At 40.3% G+C, this 24,094-nt stretch overlaps 1 protein-coding gene and 1 non-coding gene across 10 annotated transcripts in view; one reads left to right on the top strand and one right to left on the bottom strand.

Moving 5' to 3' along the window:
- The window catches only part of MAP7 (microtubule associated protein 7), a 177,535-nt gene that overhangs the window by 77,836 nt on the left and 75,605 nt on the right, over nt 1-24,094 (bottom strand). Inside the window, exon 1 of one of the 9 annotated variants that reach the window (XM_040239303.1) lies at nt 23,546-23,783. The exons of the other annotated variants lie outside the window; for them this stretch is intronic. Within the exon in view, the coding sequence (XP_040095237.1) occupies nt 23,546-23,567 (22 nt within the window). The 5' untranslated portion in view covers nt 23,568-23,783. Of the gene's footprint in view, nt 1-23,545; nt 23,784-24,094 lie in introns of those variants that run through there. 9 annotated transcript variants of the gene reach the window in all.
- On the top strand, nt 15,427-15,498 carry TRNAW-CCA. Its single transcript has one exon. It is a non-coding gene; the product is annotated as a tRNA-Trp (tRNA).

Below are 24,094 nucleotides of genomic sequence, written 5' to 3' on the forward strand. Positions count from 1 at the left end.
CCCTGTCTTGCTTTCTAACTTCAGGTTATCTGAATCTTCCTGCTTGAGTATAATTTATATTCAACACTTGCCTCTGGCATTGATAAATTCATCTTTTGCAATTTAGGCCTCTCTGTTCTTGCCAGTCTGGATTCTACTGAGAAGGCAACCACTTCCAAGGAGGAGGACTACCAATAAAACTCCAAGATAACTTGACTTTCCTGGGAGAAAGGGGAAAGCCAGCAAAGGCAGGAAAGGGATCCACTAGGAGTCACCGTCGGAGAAGGCGATGGCACCCCACTCCAGTACTCTTGCCTGGAAAATCCCATGGACGCAGGAGCCTGGTGGGCTGCGGTCCATGGGGTCGCGAAGAGTCAGACACGACTCAGCGAGTTCACTTTCCCTTTTCACTTTCATGCACTGGAGAAGGAAATGGCAACTCACTCCCGTGTTCTTGCCTGGAGAATCCCAGGGACGGCAGAGCCTGGTGAGCTGCCGTCTATGGGGTTGCACAGAGTCTGACACGACTGAAGCGACTCAGCAGCAGGAGCCACGGTGCTAGGTCTGAATCAGAAGCTGACAAACTAGGTTGCTCCATGTGGATACACGTACCACTTTCCCTCTCAGTTTTCCAAGCCAAACCTGTATTGGCTCAAGCTGTGGCTTCTGCCAACTCTGACGTGAGATGTTGTGGGTTGAGCGGAAATCGAATTGTTTCTCTGGCACCTTCTCTGCACGGGAAATGGAGCAGAGCAGCAAAAGGTAGAAGAACACTTCTTGGCTGCCTTCGTGCCCACTTCGAAGCCAGAATCACAGGCTGTTAAATCAGAAAGTGCTGAGAAGTGTGGAAGGCAGAAGCTGCTCCTTCCTCTGTCAGCCAGTGGTGACAAACCGGGGAAGAAGGCTGATGACACCTGCGATGACACAGTGCCGAGTCCCACCCCAGCAGCTCTGCACAGATGTTGTACTAGGACTTACTCTGCTAGTGACTATCAGGGCTATAAACTTTGTGGTCTGAAAATACATTCGACTCTATTAAATAATTCTAGAACTAACACCAAAAAAGATGTCCTTTTTATCATAGGGGATTGGAATGCAACAGATAGAAGTCAGGAGATACTTGGAGTAACAGGCAAGTTTGGCCTTGGAGTACAAAATGAAGCAGCGCAAAGGCTAACAGAGTTTTGCCAAGAGAACACACTGGTAATAGCAAACACCCTCTTCCAACTACACAAGAGATAACTCGACACACGGACATCACCAGATGGTCAATACCAAAATCAGACTGTGGCTCAGATCATGAGATTCTTATTGTAAAATTCAGACTTAAATTGAAGAAAGTAGGGAAAACACTAGATCATTCAGGTATGAACTAAATCAAATCCTTTATGATTATCCAGTGGAGTTGACAAACAGATTCAAAGAATCAAATCTGGTAGACAGAGTGCCTGAAGGACTATGGATGGAGGTTTGTAACTCTATATAGGAGGTGGTGATCCAAACCATCCCATAGAAAAAGAAATGCAAAAAGGCAAAGTGGTTGTCTGAGGAGGCCTTACAAAAAGTTGAGAAAAGAAGAGAAGCAAAAGGCAAAGGAGAAAAGGAAACATATATCCATCCGAATGCAGAGTTCCAAAGAATAGCAAGGAGAGATAAGAAAGCCTTCTTAAGTGAACAATGCAAAGAAATAGAGGAAAGCAATAGAATGGGAAAGACTAGAGATCTCTTCAAGAAATACCAGAGATCTCTTTAAGAGATATTACAGAACGTTTCATGCAAAGATGAGGACAACGAAGGACAGAAATAGCAAGGACCTAACAGAAGCAGAAGAAATTAAGAAGAGGTGGCAAGAATACACAGAAGAACTGTACAGAAAAGGTCTTAATGACCCAGATAACCAGGATCATGTGGTCACTCTTCTAGAGCCAGACATCCTGGAGTGTGATGTCAAGTGGGCCTTAGGAACCAGAACTATGAACAAAGTTAGGGGAGGTGATGGAATTCCAGCAGAGCTATTTCAAGTCCTAAAAGATGATGCTGTTTTAAAGCGCTGCACTCCTCAATATGCCAGCAAATTTGGAAAACTCAGGACTGGAAAAGCTCAGTTTTCATTCCAATCTCAAAGAAGGGCAATGCCAAAGAATGTTCATACTACTGTACAATTGTGCTTATTTGACATGCTGCCTGGAAAATCCCATGGGCAGAGGAGCCTGGTAGGCTGCAGTCCATGGGGTCATGAAGAGTCGGACACAACTGAGCAACTTCACTTTCAATTTTCACTTTCATGCGTTGGAGAAGGAAATGGCAAACCACTCCATTGTTCTTGCCTGGAGAATCCCAGGGATGGGGGAGCCTGGTAGGCTGCCGTCTACGGGGTGGCACAGAGTCAGACACGACTGAAGTGACTTAGCAGCAGCAAGATTATGTCAAAATCCTTCAAGGCTTTAATAGTATGTGAACCAAAAACTTCCAGATGTACAAGCTGGATTTAGAAAAAGGAGAGGTACCAGAAATCAAATTTCCAGTATCCCCTGGATCATAGAAAAAGCAAGGGAATTCCAGAAAAACATATACTGCTTCATTGACTATGTTAGAGCCTTCGACTGTGTGGATCACCACAAACTGTGGAAAATTCTTAGAGATGGGAATACCAGACCACCTTACCTGCCTCCTGAGAAACCTGTATCCAGGTCAAGAAACAACAGTTAGAACCGGACATGGAGTGGTTCAAATTTGTGAGAGGAGTGTGTCAAGGCTGTATATTGTCACCCTGCTTATTTAACTTCTATGCAGAGCACATCACATAAAGTGCCAGGGTGGATAAAGCGCAAGCTGGAAGCAAGATTTTTGGGAGAAATATCAACCACCTCAGATATGCAGAGATGATACCACTCTAATGGCAGAAAGTGAAGATGAACTGAAGAGTTTGTTGATGAGGGTGAAAGAGGAGAGTGAAAAAGCTGGCATAAAATTCAACATTCAAAAAACTAAGATCATAGTATTCGGTCCCAACACTTCATGGCAAATAGACGGGGGGAAAAAATGGAAAATAGTCACAGATTTTATTTTCTTGGGCTCAAAAATCACTGCAAATGGTGACTGCAGCCATATGTGCAGTATACTAACATATATATATGGAATTTACAAAGATGGTAATGATAACCCTGTATGCGAGACAGCAAAAGAGAAACAGATGTATAGAACAGTCTTTTGGACTCTGTGGGAGAGGGAGAGGATGGGATGATTTGGGAGAATGGCATTGAAACATGTGTAATATCATATAAGAAACGAATCGCCAGTCTAGGTTCGATGCAGGATACAGGATGCTTGGGGCTAGTGCACTGGGATGACCCAGAGAGATGGTATGGGGAGGGAGGTGGGAAGGGGGTTCAGGATTGGGAACACGTGTACACCTGTGGCAGATTCATGTTGATGTATGGCAAAACCAATACAGTATTGTAAAGTAAAATAAAGTAAAAAAAAAAAAAAACAACAACACTTGCTCCTTGGAGGAAAAACTATGACAAGCCCAGATAGCATATTAAAAAGCAGAGACATCACTTTGCTGACACAGGTCTGTATAATCAAAGCTATGTCATGTAGGGATGTGAGAGGTGGACCATAAGGAAGGCTGAGTGCTGTAGAATTGATGTTTTTGAATTGTGATGCTAGAGAAGATTCTTTAGAGTCCCTTGGACAGCATGAGATCAAACCAATCAATCCTAAAGGAAATCAACTCTGAATATCCATTGGAAGGACTAACGCTGAAGCTCCAATAATTTGGCTGCCTGATACGAAGAGCCGACTCATTGAAAAGACCCTGATGCTGGGAAAGACTGAGGGTAAGAGGAGAAGGGGGTGACAGAGGATGAGATAGTTGGATAGCATCACTGACTCCACAGATAAGAGCTTCAGCAAACTCCAAAAGATGGTGAAGGACAGGGAAGCCTGGTGTGCTGCAGTTCATGGGTTCACAAAGAGTCAGACATGACTGAGCAATTGAACAATAACAACTCTGAAATAATTACCCTGGAGTGTCAGTTGCTCAGTTGTGCCCAACTCTTTGCAACCCCAAGGACTGCAGCCTACCAGGCTCCTCTGTCCATGGGATTTTCCAGGCAAGGATACTGGAGTGGGTTGCCATTTCCTTCTCCAATTACCCTGGGGTTCAAAGAAATGTGATGCAGCCCAGACCTTGCTATGCTCACACAGTAAATGACCAGAAATTCAGTACCAGGCCAAGAAAAGGGATTTAAATCACAAAGTTTCCCTCTAGCCTTCTGCAGGAAAGGAAAAGTGAAATTTAAAACATCGTGTTCTGCTCTCTTTATCATCTTTTTACTAGACATGGCATTTTATTTGATCAATTTCTTTAATTTGCCATACTAAAAATATTCCCAAATAGAGGATCTCAAATTTTGGAACCTACTGCATATCTAAACATAATAACACATGAGAACAAAAACTAAAGAAAAGGGTTCAGTCTCAAAAACAAGGAAACAGTTTGGCAGAAGCTGGCCAACTCCCGAAAGGACAAAGGTGACTGTGTGGCAGGTGTCACAACCTGGCAAACGGTATCAGGCCAGGCGGAAGGGCTCTTTACAGTACAGAACACTAACAGCAATTTGCTTTACAGGCTGCAACTTACATGCTTGTTTTCTAATATGTATATTCATTTGAAGTATGCTACACCCATTCCAAACAAGAGAATCCAATTACAAGTCCTAAATCTGCCTAAGCTTTTAAGGTTTTTCAGGGTCACAAAGAGCTAAGCCAGAACTAAGCTGATAAACTGACTCCTTTCTTTGAAGTGCTTTTGGAATGCATTTTGTGAGACCATTTCTTACTTGACAATCTCTATTTGGGAGTTAGGAGCTACAGTAGTTGGTGAAGTCAGGAGATGGGTGAGGAAGATTGGGAGGGTAAATATGTATAGACAGCTCCTCCTGGAAAAAAGGAAAAAATTCAACAGATACTCAGTGGAGGTGGGGAAGAACAGAGTTGCTGTAAGCCAGGCTGCTGTCCCTGCACTCCAAGGAACACTGGCCTTGTTACTGGTCACCAGTCATTGGCCTTGACTGTCTCTCCACCCTGTTCTTTAACCAAGAACCTGCTCTGTTTTCAAAATTCCAGTAGAATCATTGTCAGAAAGGAACATATTTAAAACACTATCCGAGGTTTTTAGTGAGGTGTGAATGTATCTCAGTGAAGCCTTGGTAAAGTATGGGACTGCCCCTCAAACCCACCACTCTGCCTGGATGAGCCAGCAATAATCTTGGAGCAACAGAGCAAACAAATTCTTTGTAATTTACAAATGAAGCCCAAGCCCAAGACTTCTTCAAACACTTTTGCTATTCCACCTCCTTTGTTTTAAAGCAGTAAAAATCCTTAGACAATTTTCAAAAGGGTGTGTGCTTTCTGTAAATAGTAAGGTTGGGAGAAGCTGGGATGTTGTTTGGTCTGCATGTAGATTAAGGTAGGAGAGCAATTACGGTTGGGTGAAGGCAGGGCAGGAAGAAGGGATGGGGAGAGAGGGAAACTCAGCTTTCAAAACAGAATATGAGCAATTTAAGGGTAGATCACTGTACTGTCGGGGCTTCCCTGGCAGCTGAGTGGTAAAGAATCCACCTGCCAAACAGAAGATGCAGATTCAATCCCTTGGTGGGGAAAGATCCCCTGGAGAAGGAAATGGCCATTTGTTCAAGTGTTCTTGCCTGGAAAATCCCATGGCGAGAGAAGCCTGGTGGGCTACAGTCCATGGGGTCACAAGAGTCGGACACAACTTAGCAACTAAGCCACCAGTACCACCATTGTACTATTAGTACAGATGACTAGAAACTGTGGAATAATTGAGTTTTTTAAAAATAGAGATTCTATGATAACATTACTACCAAATAGGTTAAATAGGCTTTTGAGGGTCACCAGTTGCACATGTAATATTTTTATATATGAATGTGTTCCAGCTTTCAAACAGCCAATGCACAAATGAACTTCTGGAAGCTAACCCATATATCCAAGGAATTGCTATTAAAAAAAAAAAAAAAACCTACAGAAATCTAGCAAATATGCCTAAGGCAAAGATCATAGGTGATCATACTTTAGAACTAGTTGAGAAAGGAAGTTCACTTCCTAAGTGTCATTAGCCATTTCAGTTTAAATGTCTGAGAAACAGTCACTCATATGTTGCTCAGTTCAGTGCCTCTGAATATGCTATTCAGTTTTTCTTAGGCAAGATGTTTCTAGAAGACAGGCTGAACTTGACTTTGTAAAATAATGTTCAGTAGCAAAATTATGGCAACTACTGATGCCCGATAAAAATTTCATGTTTCATATGTCCAAAAGACAACATTTTTCATCATCTGAAAACACCATGGACAAGCATTTGGTAGAAAGCTGAGTGCCGAAGAATTGATGCTTTTGAACTGTGGTGTTGGAGAAGACTCTTGAGAGTTCCTTGGACAACAAGGGGATCCAACCAGTCCATCCTAAAGGAAATCAGTTTTGAATATTCATTGGAAGGACTGATGTTGAAGCTGAAACTCCAATACTTTGGCCACCTGATGCAAAGAACTGCCTCACTAGAAATGACCCTGATGCTGGGAAAGATTGAAGGCGGGAGGAGAAGGGGACGACGGAGGATGAGATGGTTGGATGGCATCACTGATTCAATGGACATGAGTTTGGGTAAACTCCGGGAGTTGGTGATGGACAGGGAGGCCTGGCGTGCTGCAGTCCATGGGGTCGCAAAGAGTTAGACATGACTAAGCAACTGAACTGAACTGAAAGTAGGAAAAAGAAAGATAAGGATGGCTGACACCTATCTCAGCGAGAGTTGTTTTCAAAAAGGACGCATTTACCTTTTTCAACTCACCAGACTGATTTTAGAGCATCTTACTCATTAAATCACACTGAAATCAAATATGGGTGTTGACATTCAGAATGATCAGATTAATGTGATTATATTAAATGAGTATCTAAGTCTTTGCACCAAATAACCAGTCATATACATTTTTTGCTGCATCAACATCTGTGCTCTATAATAATACATCATCAGCCTCAGCAATACAAGCACTGATGATATGTGCATGTGTGTGTGCGAAGTTGCTTCTGTTGCGTTTGACTCTTTACAACCCAATGGACTGTAGCCCACCAGGCTCCTCTGTCCAGCGGGATTTGCCAGACAAGAATACTGGAGTGGGTTGCCATGCCCTCCCCCAGGGGGTCTTCTGACCCAGGGATTGAATCCTCGGCCCTTAAGTCTCCTGCATTGGCAGGTGAGTTCTTTACCACTAGGGCCACCTGGGAAGCCCTATTGATGACATGATGGTATAATAACTCCACCATACAGGAAGCTAGGCATAAATACGAATGACATCATGTTTCATCTTTGTCATCAAGGCTGATTTTTAAATCCTCCATGTGTACGTGCCCTGTGCTAGATTAAGTGAGTTAAACCAGTTAAACAGGTGAACTTCTGAGACTGCTTGACTAACTGAAGTTTTACTTGTATATCTGGTAGAGCAACACTTCTCTAACGAAGGAAAAAGTTCTTACAATGACATACATTGCTCCCAGAAACAGTACTGCCTACAGCAGAAAGATAATACAAAGTCCATTCTATTATCTTTAGTTTCAGCAGAGAACTACCTCCTTGCCCCCTTCCTTCCTCTTCCACTGACTCCCAAGCAGTATCATCTGTGTTGGGGATGGTGCTGCTTCTAATTAGAATGAGACTTCCCAGGATGGGAGCCCAAGAGTCCCCCTTGGACCCCTTGGTAATTGATTGGATAGGGTCTGGTGCCTACTCACAAGAAGTCTGTATGAGAGAGCATCTCAGTACCCACCCAGTGCTGCCAGAGTGGGAAGTTTCCCACCTCCAACTCCAGAGCCCTTGGCCCACTTCACACGGATTCCCAGAAGCCAACAGCTTTGTTCCTAAGAATTTAGTTTGTGGACACATCACTCTCCCCTGGAATAGAGCCAGTACTATCTCTGTGGCTGTTCCTTAAAACTCACTGCTCCTTACAGCAATCAATACAGGCACCCCCATGCTGGGATTACACAAATACTGATACTGACCTGACTTACATCAGTTGGAGAGCACTGAGCTAAATTTGCATTTAAGAATGACAGTTTCATCTACATGTTTGGAGATGAGACAGAATTCATGGCCATTTCTTAGGAGCCTACAATAAAATATCTACTGGCAATACATTTTCATTTGGAATCTGGAAAGTGTCCTCAACCAGCTTTAGAAGTGTGCTGATTCTCATTTCACTAGCTCTTTTATAAAACTCAACTTTAAGCTGAATATAAAAGCTAGAAAAACTATTTTAATACTATGCAATGTTTAAAATCTTGATTATAAACCTTCATATTTTGGTTTTAGACTATTATACACCTTTTTAGATTACTTAAAACAATGCTTCAAATTCTAATTAAAAATGTCCTGTTTAGTATATGCTACTTCTCATTCAGCCTTCTCCCAGCACACTTCCGGTGGGCTCTCTCTTATCTAGTATCAGATTAACTCAATAAGGAAAGAAAAGCAGCCTGAGGCAAAGCTAACAAATGAAAAAATGAGAAACCAGCAGTGAAAACACTCAGTGTGAAAGGGGAGAAACACAGATTGCTACTAGAAAATTCATGCTTTAAAAAGTTAAATAAGACAGCAGAATCACTGTGAGAGGGAAAAAGTAAATATGTTAGTCACAATAAAAAAGCAACAACTGTGAGAGCTATTTATCAAGTGGCATCTAATGTAATCAGCACTGTGCTAGGGTCTTTACATCCATCACATCAAATTCCTACAGGCATCCATGCAGGGTAGGCAGTGAACACCCCCACGTTACACTGAAAACACAGAGGAAGAGAAGAGTAAGTGGTCGAATGCGGTGATCTGCCTTATGTAGTTTTCACTCACCATGCTCATCTCGAGAAAAGGGTTAGACAAACTCACGCGCTAGACTACCTGGAGAGAAGCCCTGGTCCTGAGGTGTGACTAGGGTATGAGAGGAGACCAGTGGCTTTTTCCTTTTCTCTCTGATGAGAAAAAGCAACGCGGGGCCTCAGGCTTCTGATGACCTATCCTGAACCTAAGGAGAATCTGCGTATCTGCTTTGTGAAAGTTCAGCCTTGCATGGGCAAGTACACATGATGTCACAGTAGTTTTACTATTTCTTGGTGGTTCATAATACTAATGAATTCACAATGAAGCCACAGTTAGTTTTAAAGAAAGAAAGCAGTCTCTGAGACTACAGAAACAGAAGCAACACCTTCCATGGAATTCTAGAAAATCCACACTGGATGAAATCATATTTTTCTTCCCTTGCTCTCACTCTCCCCCTCCATAGCTTAATTAAAAGATACAAAATGGAGAGCATGAACAATTCTCCTAGGAATCTGATAGTAGCTACAAGATATATGTTTCAACTTCTTTCTTTGCCAAAATTGAGGCTACAGAGCACAGCTGACACATGCAGCTCAGTCTTAACTTGTACTTATAATTTTATGTTCGACTTCACTATTGATGAGTTAATGCCTAAAACCATGTGGAGGATGCCTAAAACCTTCAGGATGCGCTCAGGACCCTCAGGGCCATACAGTTCCTATTTTCCAGGAATAAAATAACAAGTCAAAAGAAAAAAAAAAAAGTAACAACTCTACTACCATCTCTTTTTTTCCCCTCCTCACTTTTCAAGATGAAATGCAACTGCTCTCTGACCCCAGCTGACCCTTGAATAACATGAGTTTGAGCTGAGTGGATCGACTTATACGGCAGTTTTTCCTGAGAGTAAACACTACAGACTTGGGAAGAATTGGCATAAGTGGACAAACAGTACAGTGCTACACGGCCCGGGGCTGGCTGAATCCAAGGATACGCAGGAACCCTGGGATGCGGTTCCCACTAAATTTACTCGATGTCGTAAGAAATGGTTCTTTTCTAGTTTAGGATCCTATTTAGTTTATGATTATAATAATACCGTGTGTGTACGCTCAGTTGCTCTAGAGCACCAGGCTCCTCTGTTCATGGAATTTTCCAAGCAAGAACACTGGAGTGGCTTGCCATTTCCTATTCCAGGGGATCTTTCCAACCCAGGGGTCAAATCTGTATCTCCTGAATCTCTTGCATTGGTAGGTGGATTCTTTACCACTGTGCCACCTGGGAAGCCCCATAGTAATATTGGGGTTGGCCAGAAAGTTCATTTGTATTTTTCTCTAATATCTTACGGAAAACCTGAACAAATGTTTTGGCCAATGCAATAACTGAGTAGACATAAGTAACTTTTTAAAAGTCAATATAGGCCAAGAAGAAAGGAAATCTTGCTAAGACAGTGATAAGATGACAAGTCTGAGAGTCTGAAGTGGACCTAGACATAAACAGGGAGTGGCTGGCTTAGTCGTCAACTTCATGCTTGGTCTTGCTCCCACTATGAAGGGTAATCTTGGGCTGATGGCCAGTCTAAATATTGTTAGATTCAGTCTGGACTCAGTTTATTGTACTCAGCTGCCAGTCGGGCTGAGCAGGTTTGCTTGGTTGGCTAGAGCAGGAGTCTGAATGTCAAAGCACAATCCACGTACTGATCCAGTGGCAGAGAACCACTGTCGAGTACAATAAATAATGGGTGAGCAGCATGAGTTGGGTGGTAATCATATGTAATTACTCAGCAAAATATTTAATGAGCAGACATCATTCCTGGCATAATAACACAAGGATAATGGTAGAAAATCTCAAAGAGACACACAGAAACCGATAATAAAGATATAGCACGGTAAGTATTCAGTGGAGGGACTTCCCAGATAGTCCAGTGGTTTTAAGACTCAATGCTTCCAATGCAGGGGGTTCAGGTTCAATCCCTGGTTGGGGAACTAAGATCCCACATGCCTTGAGGCACAGAGAAAAAACAAAGAAACAGTTTTGGGAAAAAAAAAGAAACAGTTTTGGGGAAAAAAAAGAAAAAGGTTTGAAAAAAAAAAGATTCTATGGAAGGACAGACAAAGGTAAGGGTGGCTTTCTGGAGTAGGCATATGGGTGGGTGGGGGGGCACCTCTGGTCAAGGAGAAAGCAAGATAACCAAAAGCAAGAGGAAATTACCATTACAGAGAAAAGGACAGATATGCATCAACCTTCAATCATGCCTACTTGAAACTGTCAACTTCTTTCATAAATGAAAGGTGGCATCTTTTCTTTATTCCTTTAAAAATACTTTTTCCTAAAGTATAGTTTCTCACTTGTTACAAGGAGGAAGCTACATTTCACAGCACATTTCTACTGCTTCATAATTTTAGAATATGGGTCCCAGGACACAAAACTGTCCAAGGTAGGGGGGTAAGTCCAATTAAAATAAATTTATTTTATTTTAAAGAAAGCTAAGTCATATTTGAATGATCATTTTGGTTTTGGATTTTTGCATGTGTGTGTGTGTGCTCAGTTGTGTCTGACTCTTTGGGACCCCATGGCCTGTAGCCTGCAAGGCTCCTCTGTCCATGGGATTTTCCCAACAAGAATACTAGGGTGAGTGGGTTGCCATTTCCATCTCCAGGGGATCTTCCTGACTCAGGGATCAAACCCACATCTCCTGTGTCTCCTGCACTGCAGGCAGATTCTTTACCACTGAGCCACGAGGGACTGGATTTTTATATGCAATTATGTATTCAATAAAGTTTAATATTTTATATTTATTTTTCCCCTAATGTATATATAGCATCAAAACCACTTATTTGCCACCCTATGGTGCCTTGCATTGCAAAAAACAAATATTTTGATTCTAGGAATTAATGATAAAGTCATATCATTCAAGTTCAATGCTTTTATCATAGAATTAATGGTATTCTCATAAGTTTCCTTAGTGGGTCTAGAATTTTGTCTTTTGCTTACTTCACAATTACATTTTACTATCTCAGTATATGGGAAGCTATTTCTTGCTTTTTATTTAGATCATGAGTACCCTTGCAAATCTCAGGAAAGCCACTGTCCTCTTACCCTGAAAAATGTACATGCAACTTCAGAACGATTCATGGCTCCCAGGGATGGATGGTCAAGTACCAGTTCACCTTCTGCCACAGCAAAAGATGCCTTAAGCAGTTATGAGTTCCAAACTATAAAGTGAATCTTCTCATATCTTGAGATAATATTTTTTTAAAAAAACAAACATAAATCCTTAAAAATGTGATACTTGAAATAGTTCTCAAAGAACAAGCTTTCAAAGCACTTCTCATTTGAGGCTTTGTATGAAAACCACCTCTGGGCCTTTCACATACAGATGTGCAGGTCTGACCCAGACCTGCTGAACTGCAATCCTGAGGCATGAGGCTCAACTCTATGATAATAAATAGCTCCCTAGAGGAGTCTGATATACATCCCTGATTTAGAACCAACGGATCATGGAATTTAAAGTAGGATTCCTCTCCCGCAGGCTTAAGTGATTTTTTTCACATTTTTCATACCCTGGCAAAAAAAAAACAAACACCAAGTCTGGGTTTCCTGGACTAACATTTTAAGATGAGTTGGTGGGCTTCAGCCTTTTCTAGGCTCAGCAGCCTTCAATCTAGGGTATGAATGCTCTTAAAGGCACCTGAAGGCTTTCCACAAAAGGATTTTAACCTTTCTTTCTGCTTTGGATTCCTTCGGCAAAAGGTCAGGCTAGATTCCTACTCAGGATAATATTTTTAAACGAATAAATTAAAATATGTAGCATCACAAAAAATACATATTTATATTTAAAAGCTTATAAAGACAGCAAAAGATCTGTAATATACATACATACCTACATGTGTTTCTTTATTAACCCATTAAATAACACAATCTAGAGGTATGTCTCACAACTGCCATGATTTCAAAGCAGTTATCTCTTTAAGCTGCCTTTTGACCCTCCTAAAACAATTGTAATGTGTTATGAAAATATCTGACTTCTGTAAATGCTAATACTGCTGTAGGTTCTTTTGCTCACATTCATAATTAAAAGAAACATTCAATTTCCAGAAAAGGTTATTAGAAATACAGAAGCAATTATTTTCTTTATCCAAATTCACAAACTCCAGACTACAATTTTATTAGTCATGCTACCCTTTAATGAATGAATGACCCAGTTTAAAATTATTCTTAAAGAAGTCTGGCCCTACCCACTGGTATCTCCTAGAGGTACAATGTGCTGACTAACTGTTTAAGCCTACATCTTTGTTACAGCTCTCAGTTATTATGTGACCAGATCAACTCTACCCCAAGGTCAACTCTTTGCTAAATCATGTGATTCCACTATTAACTGAGAACACAGAATGTAACCCAGAAACTTGACAAAGAGGGCTCACTCAATAGCTAGCACAGTTTCAAGAAGCTGTATTGTGGGCAATGTATGGCAGACTGATTGTATATATTCTAAAATCTATTTCTGTATTAAATTAGATTAATAGAGAGTTGTGTAATGAACCACACTGTCCTCCATAAAACCTGTTTTTATGGTTACTTCCCAACTTTACCACGCATTCAATCTGTTTTGAATGTTTTATTTTTTAATTGAAAAATTAAAAAACAATTTTTTGGCATCACACAGCATATGGGATCTTAGTTCCCCAACCAGGCATCGAACCCATACCCCTTACATTAGAAGTTTGAAGTCTTAACCACCGGACTGCCAGGGAAGTCCCTGTATTATGTTTTAACACTCATTTCGACACTGAATAACATCTGGGACTAAAAAAAAATGAAAAATCTCTGACATATTTACATCATAATCGGAGTATTTTAAACTAGAACACTCACCTCTCACACATACACACCTCAAAAATTTTCCAGAGCTTCTCTTTTCTTTTGTCAGTGCAGTAGAGATATGTTTTAATACTATTTCAACTAAGATTTATACTTTATAATACATCTTTAAATTGTAACAAAGCAAAATTTAAAGGCTCAAATGTTGGCTGAATAAGCATCATTTTGAAAACAATACTTAAGTTCTTCAGTTCAGTTCAGTCGCTCAGTCGTGTATGACTCTTTGCGACCCCATGAATCGCAGCACACTTTGGTGCTTTTCAAAAATTGAAACAATACTGTCCTTTTAATATTAATTTATCCTGAAAGTTATCACCTAAAATTTTAAAAAGTAACTTTCATATAGTGCTGTGCTAAAATACGACGTTTTTCTTTTAAAGGCAAGGAGTCCAAGGAATTACAAATAAGAAGCTGTTTTGACTTCTGAGGCAATAAGCAGGTTCTGGGAATTCTATAGTAATGGTCTGGGGTTTATACTGGAAAAAGTCTATAAATAAGCTTAACCTCCCTTAAGGTCTTTTCAGCAACACTATTATTTGAAACTTTGTAGGATAGAGTCCAGACTTTTAAAAGGCCACAAACTGTTAAAGGATAATGGATTTCTTACAAAGTATTCTGATTCTACAAGATGTTTCACTGAGATACTGGACAAATAAAGACGCAGGAAGAAGTAACCAATCAATCCTTTCAACTAGATGCTGAGAAAAGAAAACACACTTCAATGTTTTAGGTCTTTTAGAATGACTAACTTGCCCTCCCAGGTGGCGTGGTGGTAAAGAATCCACCTGCAATGCAGGAGACCCAAGAGAGGCAAGTTCGATCCCTGGGTTGGGAAGATGCCCTGGAGAAGGAAATAGCAACCCACTCCAGTATTCTTGCCTGGAGAATTCCATGGACAGAGGAGCCAGAATCCTTCCCCATTACTCCATCCAGCCATTGCTTACTGAGTGCTGACATCCAATGTGTCAGGTAGTTGGGATATAACGGTGGGAGGCAGGTGTGGTCCTGCCTATATGGAACTTATAGGCTACAGGGAGGCAAGCGTTGGAAAAAATGGTCACATTAATGACTTTTACACTGAGAACTGAGATAACAGCTCTAAAGAGAAGTACACAATTCTATTGAGGAATATAACAGTGAACTGAATAAGTGCTATATTTAAAATTCCATATGGCTTCTTTAAACCTTTCTCCTTCAAACTAACACAACTCAGGATATATCTTTACGTATAAAAATACTATAACTAAAACAACTTAGTTTACTTACACTTACTCCTTGGAAGAAAAGTTATGACCAACCTAGAAAGCATATTCAAAAGCAGAGACATTATTTTGCCAACAAAGGTCTGTCTAGTCAAGGCTATGGTTTTTCCAGTGGTCATGTATGGATGTGAGAGTTGGACTATAAAGAAAGCTGAGCACCGCAGAATTGATGCTTTTGAACTGTGGTGTTGAAGAAGATTCTTGAGAGTCCCTTGGACTGCAAGGAGATCCAACCAGTCCATCCTAAAGGAGATCAGTCCTGGGTGTTCATTGGAAGGACTGATGCTGAAGCTGAAACTCCAGCAATTTGCCTACCTGATGCGAAGAACTGGCTCTTTGGAAAAGGCCCTGATGCTGGGAAAGGTTGAAGGCAGGAGGAGAAGGGGATGACAGAGGATGAGATTGTTGGATGGCATGGCTTCCCGGGTGGCTCAGAGGTTAAAGCGTCTGCCTCCAAAGCAGGAGACCCGGGTTCGATCCCTGGGTCAGGAAGATCCTCTGGAGAAGGAAATGGCAATCCAGTCCAGTATTCTTGCCTGGAGAATCCCATGGACAGAGAAGCCTAGTAGGTTACAGTCCATGGGGTCGCAAAGAGTCGGACACGACTGAGTGACTTCACCTTATCACTGACCCAATGGACATGAGTTTGGGTTAATTCCACAAGTTGGTGATGGACAGGGAGGCCTGGGTGCTGCAGTCCAGAGGGTCACAAAAAGTTGGACATGACTGAGCAACTGAACTGAATACAACTTAGAATCTGAAACTTATTTCTAAGATTTCTTCATTTAACTAAGTTTTTAAATAACACCTCTCCCCCTCAACCACTTCATAAATGCAGATTTTTAAAAAATGGAAGGTATTAATTCCCACCATGTAATACTGTCTGCCTAAAAATGAAGAACTTAATACTTCAGTATAAAATCAGTATCTTAAGTATTGACTTCTTAAGAGGGGCTTTTTGAGATATATGACTTTTTTTTCAAAGTGGCTAAATCTCGGAAGAGGCAAGGCTCAATAGCATAAATCAATGTCCTATGTTTCAATGGTTACTGCAAAACTAGCAAACAACTGCAAATGCATGGAGGTAAAAACCTTTGTTTTTCTCATGGGTGTAATTTCAAAACATTCTGATGACAGCTATTGGCCGTGAACCCTATGTACAATGTTCAGCATATTTCAACAAAGCTTAATAATTAATAAACATCCTATGTCATTAATTTATAATCAATTGAAGCTGTTTCAGTTTTCCAGTGCATTGCTTAAGATTCTACCCAATGGTAATTAGCTGATGGTGATAGCTCTAAAATTCCTTGATTTGCATGTGTCATTTTGTGCTTTCTGAAAAATCCAGTGAATTAGGGTTCATTCACCTAATGCACAGCAAAGCCAATCTGCTGACACTGTGGTGAAGGAAAGCACAGCATTTACTGTAGGATGCCATACGAGAACAGATAGTTTGTGCTCAAAAGACCTAAATACTTGCCAATAATTTTCAGGGAAAGTTTATAAGGTCAGTGTGAGGGATAGGGTCTTGGGGTGATTGATCAGCTCATGCACAATCCTTGAATTGGCAGACAGAAAGCAGAAACATTACTTTGCCAACAAAGGTCCGTCTAGTCAAGGCGATGGTTTTTCCAGTAGTCATGTATGGATGTGAGATTTGGACTGTGAAGAAAGCTGAGCACTGAAGAATTGATGCTTTTGAACTGTGGTGTTGGAGAAGACTCTTGAGAGTCCCTTGGACTGCAAGGAGATCCAACCAGTCCATCCTAAAGGAGATCAGTCCTGGGTGTTCACTGGAAGGATTGATGCTGAAGCTGAAACTCCAGTACTTTGGCCACCTCATGTGAAGAGTTGACTCATTGGAGAAGACCCTGATGCTGGGAGGGACTGGGAGCAGGAGGAGAAGGGGACGACAGAGGATGAGATGGCTCAATGGCATCTCTGATTCAATGGACATGAGTTTGAGTGAACTCCGGGAGTTAGTGATGGACAGGGGGGCCTGGTGTGCTGTGATTCATGGGGTCGCAGAGTTGAACAGGACTGAGCAACTGAACTGAAGGTAACACTGGTATTTTGAGAATCTCAATTATTAGTTTTCTAGTTCCAACGTGTCTGGGGTCTATGTGATGCTAGGCAGCATATGGTTGACCGCCTCCACCTGGCAGGAGTTTTTCCTATCAAGGATGTGGCTCAGGGTATTATCTATAACCCTTGAAGAGGAACTAGAAGTCCTTGATTTTGTTTTGTGGCTAAACTATAATTCTGTCCTGCTTGACTGCTTTCCTTTGTTTCTGCATTTTCCCATTTCTTTGATTAAATTTGCTCTTTGGAACTTGGGGAAGGCTAGAGAGGCTAAAGGTTTTTGTTTTTTGGTTTTTTTTTTAATAAAAAAGAGATGGGGGAACATATGGGTGGGAAGATCTGTCCCCAGGAAGGCTTGGTATCAGTCCCATTGGCAATCAAATGCTAATTTGGATTTAGGACTAAGTAGCTCATGAAGATTTAATGCCATCCATACTGGGGTCATGAGAAGGCAATGGCACCCCACTCCAGCACTCTTGCCTGGAAAATCCCATGGACGGAGAAGCCTGGTGGGCTGCAGTCTCTGGGGTTGCGGCGAGTCGGACACAACTGAGCAGCTTCACTTTCACTTTTCACTTTCATGCATTGGAGAAGGAAGTGGCAACCCACTCCAGTGTTCTTGCCTGGAGAATCCCAGGGATGGGGGAGCCTGGTGGGCTGCCGTCTAAGGGGTCGCACCGAGTCGGACACGACTGAAGCGACTTAGCAGCAGCACTGGGGCCACAAGAGTTGGACACGACTCGGCGACTAAACCACCACCACATGGTCTGTTTGGGTTTCCCTGGTGGCTCAGCAGTAAAGAATCCACATGCAGTGCAGGAGGAGGGGTTTCACCCCTGAGTGAGGAACATCCCCTGGAGAACAAACGGCAACCCATTCCAGTATCCTTGCCGGGAAAATTCCATGGACAGAAGAGCCTGGCAGGCTACAGTCCATGGGGTCACAAAGAGTCCGACATGACTGAGTGACTACGCACACAAGCACAAGGCATGTGATCTCTTTGCAATGAAGGTATCTTCAATTATTCCTCATGCTGAGCGGTCTCCTTGTGATTGAGATGTTAAATTCAGCTGGTAGTAGGGATACCTGGAGAAAAGCATCTGCTTCAGCCAGTTTATGCTACTCCTTCTCAACCACAGCACCAGTCATGAATATTGGAACTAGCTTCACCAATGGTTAGAACTATCCCTTTCTAGATCCTTGGTATTTTTCATCTAGTGTGAACCCTGAAGAGGAATATTAGACATGTGCTTCCAAATGCAGCACTGAAAACCCTGAAAGTATGTGGAGCAGAAAGCAGCAGTATTAGAGTTACATTTAATCGGTATAATTCCACGAAAGGAAGTTAGTGGTATGAATCTACTGCCATTAAAAGGTTTAAAACTACTAGCTCAACAATTGCACTTTTGAGACTCTATCTTAAGGAAATAATCTAAAATATGAGAAAAGTCTTACACCTAAAGATGTCCATTAGAGTACATGAAGGGCATCAGAATGCACTGTTCCAAAAGATGCCACTTTTGTATCATTTTCAGCTGAAGGCATTGAGAATCAACAGATGCGGAAAGAATTCTCTGCACATACCCACCTAAAAGCTGGGCATAAATATCGCCTGAGATGGTGTCCCCCTCTCCTGTATCAGGAGGAGGAGAACGACTCGTGCCCAGAGACAGAGATGAGTTTGCATAAACAATCCTACTATAGTAACCCTCATCTTCCATTAGCTCTATTTCCTAATCACTTTCCCACAGTATATCATCTCTCAAAGCCCAAGCCACCTTTCTTTTGTTAAAATGGTATATACTGAGTCCAACTAAAATCCCTCAGACTTACTTGCTTTCTTTAACTTGATTGCTACTGTTGGGTGAAACCGACAGCACTGAATTATAAGAACCTCACACTTAAATGCTTGTATATTTGAATTCTGTATTTTGATTAACAGAAGTAAAACTCAAAATCCAAATATTCAAAACAATAATTCCTAATAATGTTATACAAAGATGTTAATCTTTAGTTCAGGACTTTATAACTGTTGTGTTACAGAAAAACATGAAAACCATGCACTGTTAATATTAAGTCAAGTAAGGAGAAAGCTTAAATATTAGCTTTTACCTTTTTGGTCCTTCATCACATGTTACTTGTTATTCAAGTAATGTTATTTTATGCTGTCTGAGATAAGACATTACAAATGCATTTATATAACCAGATTATGACCAGAAATGGATTATGGCATTGTCTTTTAAAATAAAGTAGGTCTTATAGAAAAGCATCTGTTAATGGAGAATGGTTCTTGTGTATTAAAATGCTAACCTAAGTTTTAAAGTTGGCTTGAGGTTCATTTATTCACGTCATCCAGAGGTTCTGATAAGAGAAAGAAATATTATCAAGACTGTACACTGATGTTTGCAATTCAGTACTAAAATGTCAGTTCAGAGAATATTTAATTCAATGACTCCGTGAAATGCTGAGAAAGGATTAATGACTTTTAATACATGACTTACATCTTGGACTATGAGCAATGAATCTTGGAACTTAAATATCTCTAGGTTGCATGACAATATGTGCTGCTACCTTGATGCCGTTCTTGTTCATTCCCTAGCAACATACACTTCCTAGAAAGAGAATTTTAAACTCCTCTCTTTGAAAATCCCTGCCCCTGCTCTTTCCTTATGAGTTTTGTGTTCTGTTACAGATAGGTCTATTTAATCTAACATACTTTGAGATCCCTCAAGCTTTAGGTGAGCAAATTATATTAGAAAACTTTTAGTTGTATTGATGCTTGTTTCAAAGACCACCTAATCTAAAAAATCAGGCTCAGTAAAGTAAGAGCTCTGAAAGACTGTAGAATTATTTTCTCTCATGAAATTTCTAGCAAATTTCTATACAGAGTAATAGTGGCTAATACATTTAAAAAGTTTAGTACCATATCATTTAAAAGGCAAACCATATACCCAGTGATATTCATAAAGAATTAAAATAACTACAAATGCAACTGCTGTTTACTGAGCATCTATTATGTTCCAAGGCTGTACTACATGCTTTAAGCATTTTGTCTCACACAATTTTTTCTTTATAGTAAGCCTGCATTTAGGTAACACTTTACCCACTGTACAGAGATGAAAACTGAGTCTCAAAGTTAAGAAATCTGTCTAATGTGAACAGCTAAATCATGAATAAAATCCACATCAATGTGACTTTAAAACCTAGTATCTTAACTGCTATGCCATAGAGTTTTCTAGATTTTTCAAATATGGCATTAAATTTGTACCTTAGTCTTTTTTATTGTTTTGATGGGGTTTGCTCCTTTAATTAGTGATATTCTGAGAAATAACAGAATTTAAAGTTATAAAGCACTTAAATTCTCATTTAAGGAAAGAACTTGCCCTGTTTTTTTTAATGTGTATTCAAGTGACACTGTATAATTTGTTTAATGGATTACAAGTAACTTTCTTGTGTATAAACTCACTTGACCATCTTAACTTGATTATGGTAGGTATGCCTGTTGCCCTTTTATAGGGGAGGGGACTGAGACTCAGAGATCAAATGGGATTTGCCCTTGGTTATAGAGACAGCCTTAGAATAGAGTTTGAAAACCTGGTCTTTTGACTCTACAGTACAGCAATTTATCTTCTTGATAGAGGTATAGATTTAGTGTAACTTTGAGAATGGCTAGTGTTTTGTGAAAGTCTTACTGAACAAGATTCTTAGCTTCTGAAAACTACACCTACATAAAACTCCTGGTAAAGGAGCTGAGTCCACAGGGCTGTGTGATGCTTCCGGAGTGTGTGGGAGGGGCTGTCCCTCTGGAGCTGAGCGCTGACCTCACCGAGGGTGCAGGGGAGGAGGGAGTTTATCTGGCCTGTGACTTGGCATTTTATCACAAAATTATTTTTCTAGAGTCCTTGATTTACCTATTTTTCATAAAGGAAGTAAACTTTTCGGTTTTCTGCTCTTGGCACATGTCTAACTGAGGACAGTAACATTTTCTACTGACTTCCTTTTCTTCTAAAAGTTGGCACAAGGCTCCACTTCTGTGTCAACCACAGGATAAATTAGCGTGCCCTGGTGCAGATTTTATACAAAACTGTATCTTTGTTATTTGGCCTTCCTTACCTTGTTGCCCTCTTGAAGTCTAGGGGTCGACTCATTAATTTGATAAACTGACTAAGCGCCTACTGGTTGCCAGGCACTGTTGCAGGTGCTTGGGATACAGACAAAGCCCAAACTCCCTGGCCCTGTGGCTCTCACTCTAGAGTGGGAGAACAAAATGAACGCGACAGCCTCAGTTGGTGTAAGTGCTAACGTGAGAACAGACCGAAGGACAACAGACAGCAACTCCTGTCTGGGGTTGGGGGGAGGGGCGCTCTTACAGGTTCTTACTCCCAAGCAGCTTCACATGGCGACAGGCTCTGCTCCCACCGTGGGATGGACTTTCATGAGTGAGCTGGAGGGGCTGTGTGAAGTGTACAGAGCAGAGGTCACCCTTCATCTCTACTCCAGATACAGTTACGGTCTTCACACTGAAATTTTAGTTTATGGAAACATGAAGCTTTTCTAAGGTCTACTCAATATGAAATTAAAAGTTGGAAATTGGAAGAGACCAAAATCTAGTATCTAAGATTAATTTAGAGGACTTCCCTGATGGTCCAGTGGCTAAGACTCCACATCCCCAATGCAGGGAGTTTGGGTTCGATCCCTGGTCTGGGAACTAGATCCTGCATGCTGCAACTAAGATCCAGTGCAGCCAAATAAATAAAGATAAAATTTTTTAATCTTTTTATTTTTAAAAAAGAATATTTTAGTATTTTTTAAAAAAGAATAATTTAGTATTTTAAAACCACTTATCTAAGATTTTTGACCAATTTTCTGGATGAAAAAATTTCTCCCCCTCAATATCAATTTTATCTATTGGATATTTATCCAGTTTTCTTATTGAATAACCTGTATTTCATTTGATTCAACCAATATTATTTATCACATTTAAATAATTCATTATGAAACCCAACGCTTAACTGTCTTATCCTAATATTTGAATACTGTATGTAAATATGATTTCCACACAGAAAGATATTCTTTTCTGACTCATTATGTACAAAGTGAATTTAAAAGTGAGTTAACTGAAAAAATACATATAATAATACCAGTTTGTTTTTTTTTTTTTCTGAGAAGCCAGTTAGGTGAGGCATTTTGCCTCTCTTTTAACATATATACAGCCTTGAAAGTTAGATTATTCCCATTATGCAGTGATGATACTGACATACTTATACAGTATAACTAACTTGTTTGAGGTCACAAAACTAGTGTCAGAGCTAAAATGTAGGCTTGGATCCAACTCTCAAGATATTTCTAATATGCCTCTTTGACTATATTTTATAATCATAAAACACCAAAAGCAAACCACTTATTTATAGCATAATCCATCTCCTTAATGCTTACTGGATACTGACACCACGTACAATTCACTTTTCTTTCCTAGATGTGTTTTTACTATAAAATTTGCAAATAGTATACATGCAAATGAAGAGAGGCAATATTTTAAAAGGGCAAATAATTTAGTGAATAAAGCATCTTTACTACTCTTAAAATTAAATCTGATAAAGCATCCAGTACATATAGGAAATTCTAGACAAGAAAATACAGTGATAAAAATACCTCTCCAAAATGTAGTGCTTAAGATTCTGATCACTATAGTTTTTCCCATGAAGCCTACATGTGAGTTAACTGATTTACATACCATGGAAATGGAAGCATTCCGGTGAGGAATGATATGAGAGGAAAATGCAGGCAATGTTTTTGATGGTAAAAAAAAAAAAAAAAAACCACCACTAAATAAAAACCAAAGAGGTAGGCAAGAGAAGTATGACCTTTTTTAAATCAGCAAAAATCCTCAGCACTCCTCATACTCCCCTAAAATAAGAAAACAATCATTTCTCAAAATCTTCATGATCTAATCCAGATACAAATATTAAAAACAATAAGAAAGCATCAATAAATTACGTGCTAAAATGTTCTTTGGACAGCAGTGCAATTATATGTGTAGCCTGCTACTATGGTCTACCTCCAGCACTCAGGAGACCCTAGGAGCTGTTTCAGGGTTTTCACTTTGTTTTTTGCCAAAGAAGAAAAAAGCACAAACATGGAAAATGGAAAATAATATCATTTGCCTTGAATTTTCATAGAAGCTATCCCATGGCTGCACGACAATAAAGTATATATCCATCTTCTATAGAGCACAGGGAATGTTTCACTTAATTAAAATTCCCACTTCTTTTTCTTAAAACATTAAAACCAAGTCCTCCCTACCCCCCAAAACAAAAAGATCTATTAAAAGATTTCCTACTCTGTACTTTGACTTGTTGAAAGTGTTAGTGTCTCAAACTGAGTTAAAGATTGCCCGATTCCTACACATCCTTATTAATAAGTTTCGAAACATATTTTGAGCCCAAGAACTTACAGGCCAGTTTAGTGTCTTCCATCCTAAAACCCTTCTTTCTTGAATATGCTGCAACATATCTGCATGTCTCCCTCTTCCTGCTTTGAGTTTCTCAGCCAGGCAAAGACCAAGCGATCAGTGAAGAGAACTTTTAATCATCCCAAGTATTAATATCATCTCTCATGCAGCTCGAGGTACACTCAGGAAGAAGGCAAAAGGGTGAGGAGACATATGACTCAACAGCCACTGTTTCTAAACAGTAACCTTGTTCACTGAACCAAGTAAAAACTGAGAACAGCTTCTGTTCAAAAGAGCCAGTGAAGCTCGAATGGGTGTGGGCTGGGAGAAGGGGAGGCCTTTCCTGGTTAAGAAATGGCTGTTAAACATCAGTTCAGTCACAGGGTTTAAAATCAGCCTGGGCCCCAAACAGGATGTGCCTTAAACACATTTGAACAAATGTTTACCAAGATCATCTAATAGTATTTACTGTTTTTTCAAATTCTTCTGCCTTTTGGTTTCCTAATGTATTAAAGATGGCATTTTAAGACCCCGAAGATTATGGCTGATTTT

This window comes from Oryx dammah, unplaced genomic scaffold, assembly GCF_014754425.2.
Source record: "Oryx dammah isolate SB20612 unplaced genomic scaffold, SCBI_Odam_1.1 HiC_scaffold_4, whole genome shotgun sequence".
In the NCBI taxonomy this organism is placed as follows: Eukaryota; Metazoa; Chordata; class Mammalia; order Artiodactyla; family Bovidae; genus Oryx; species Oryx dammah.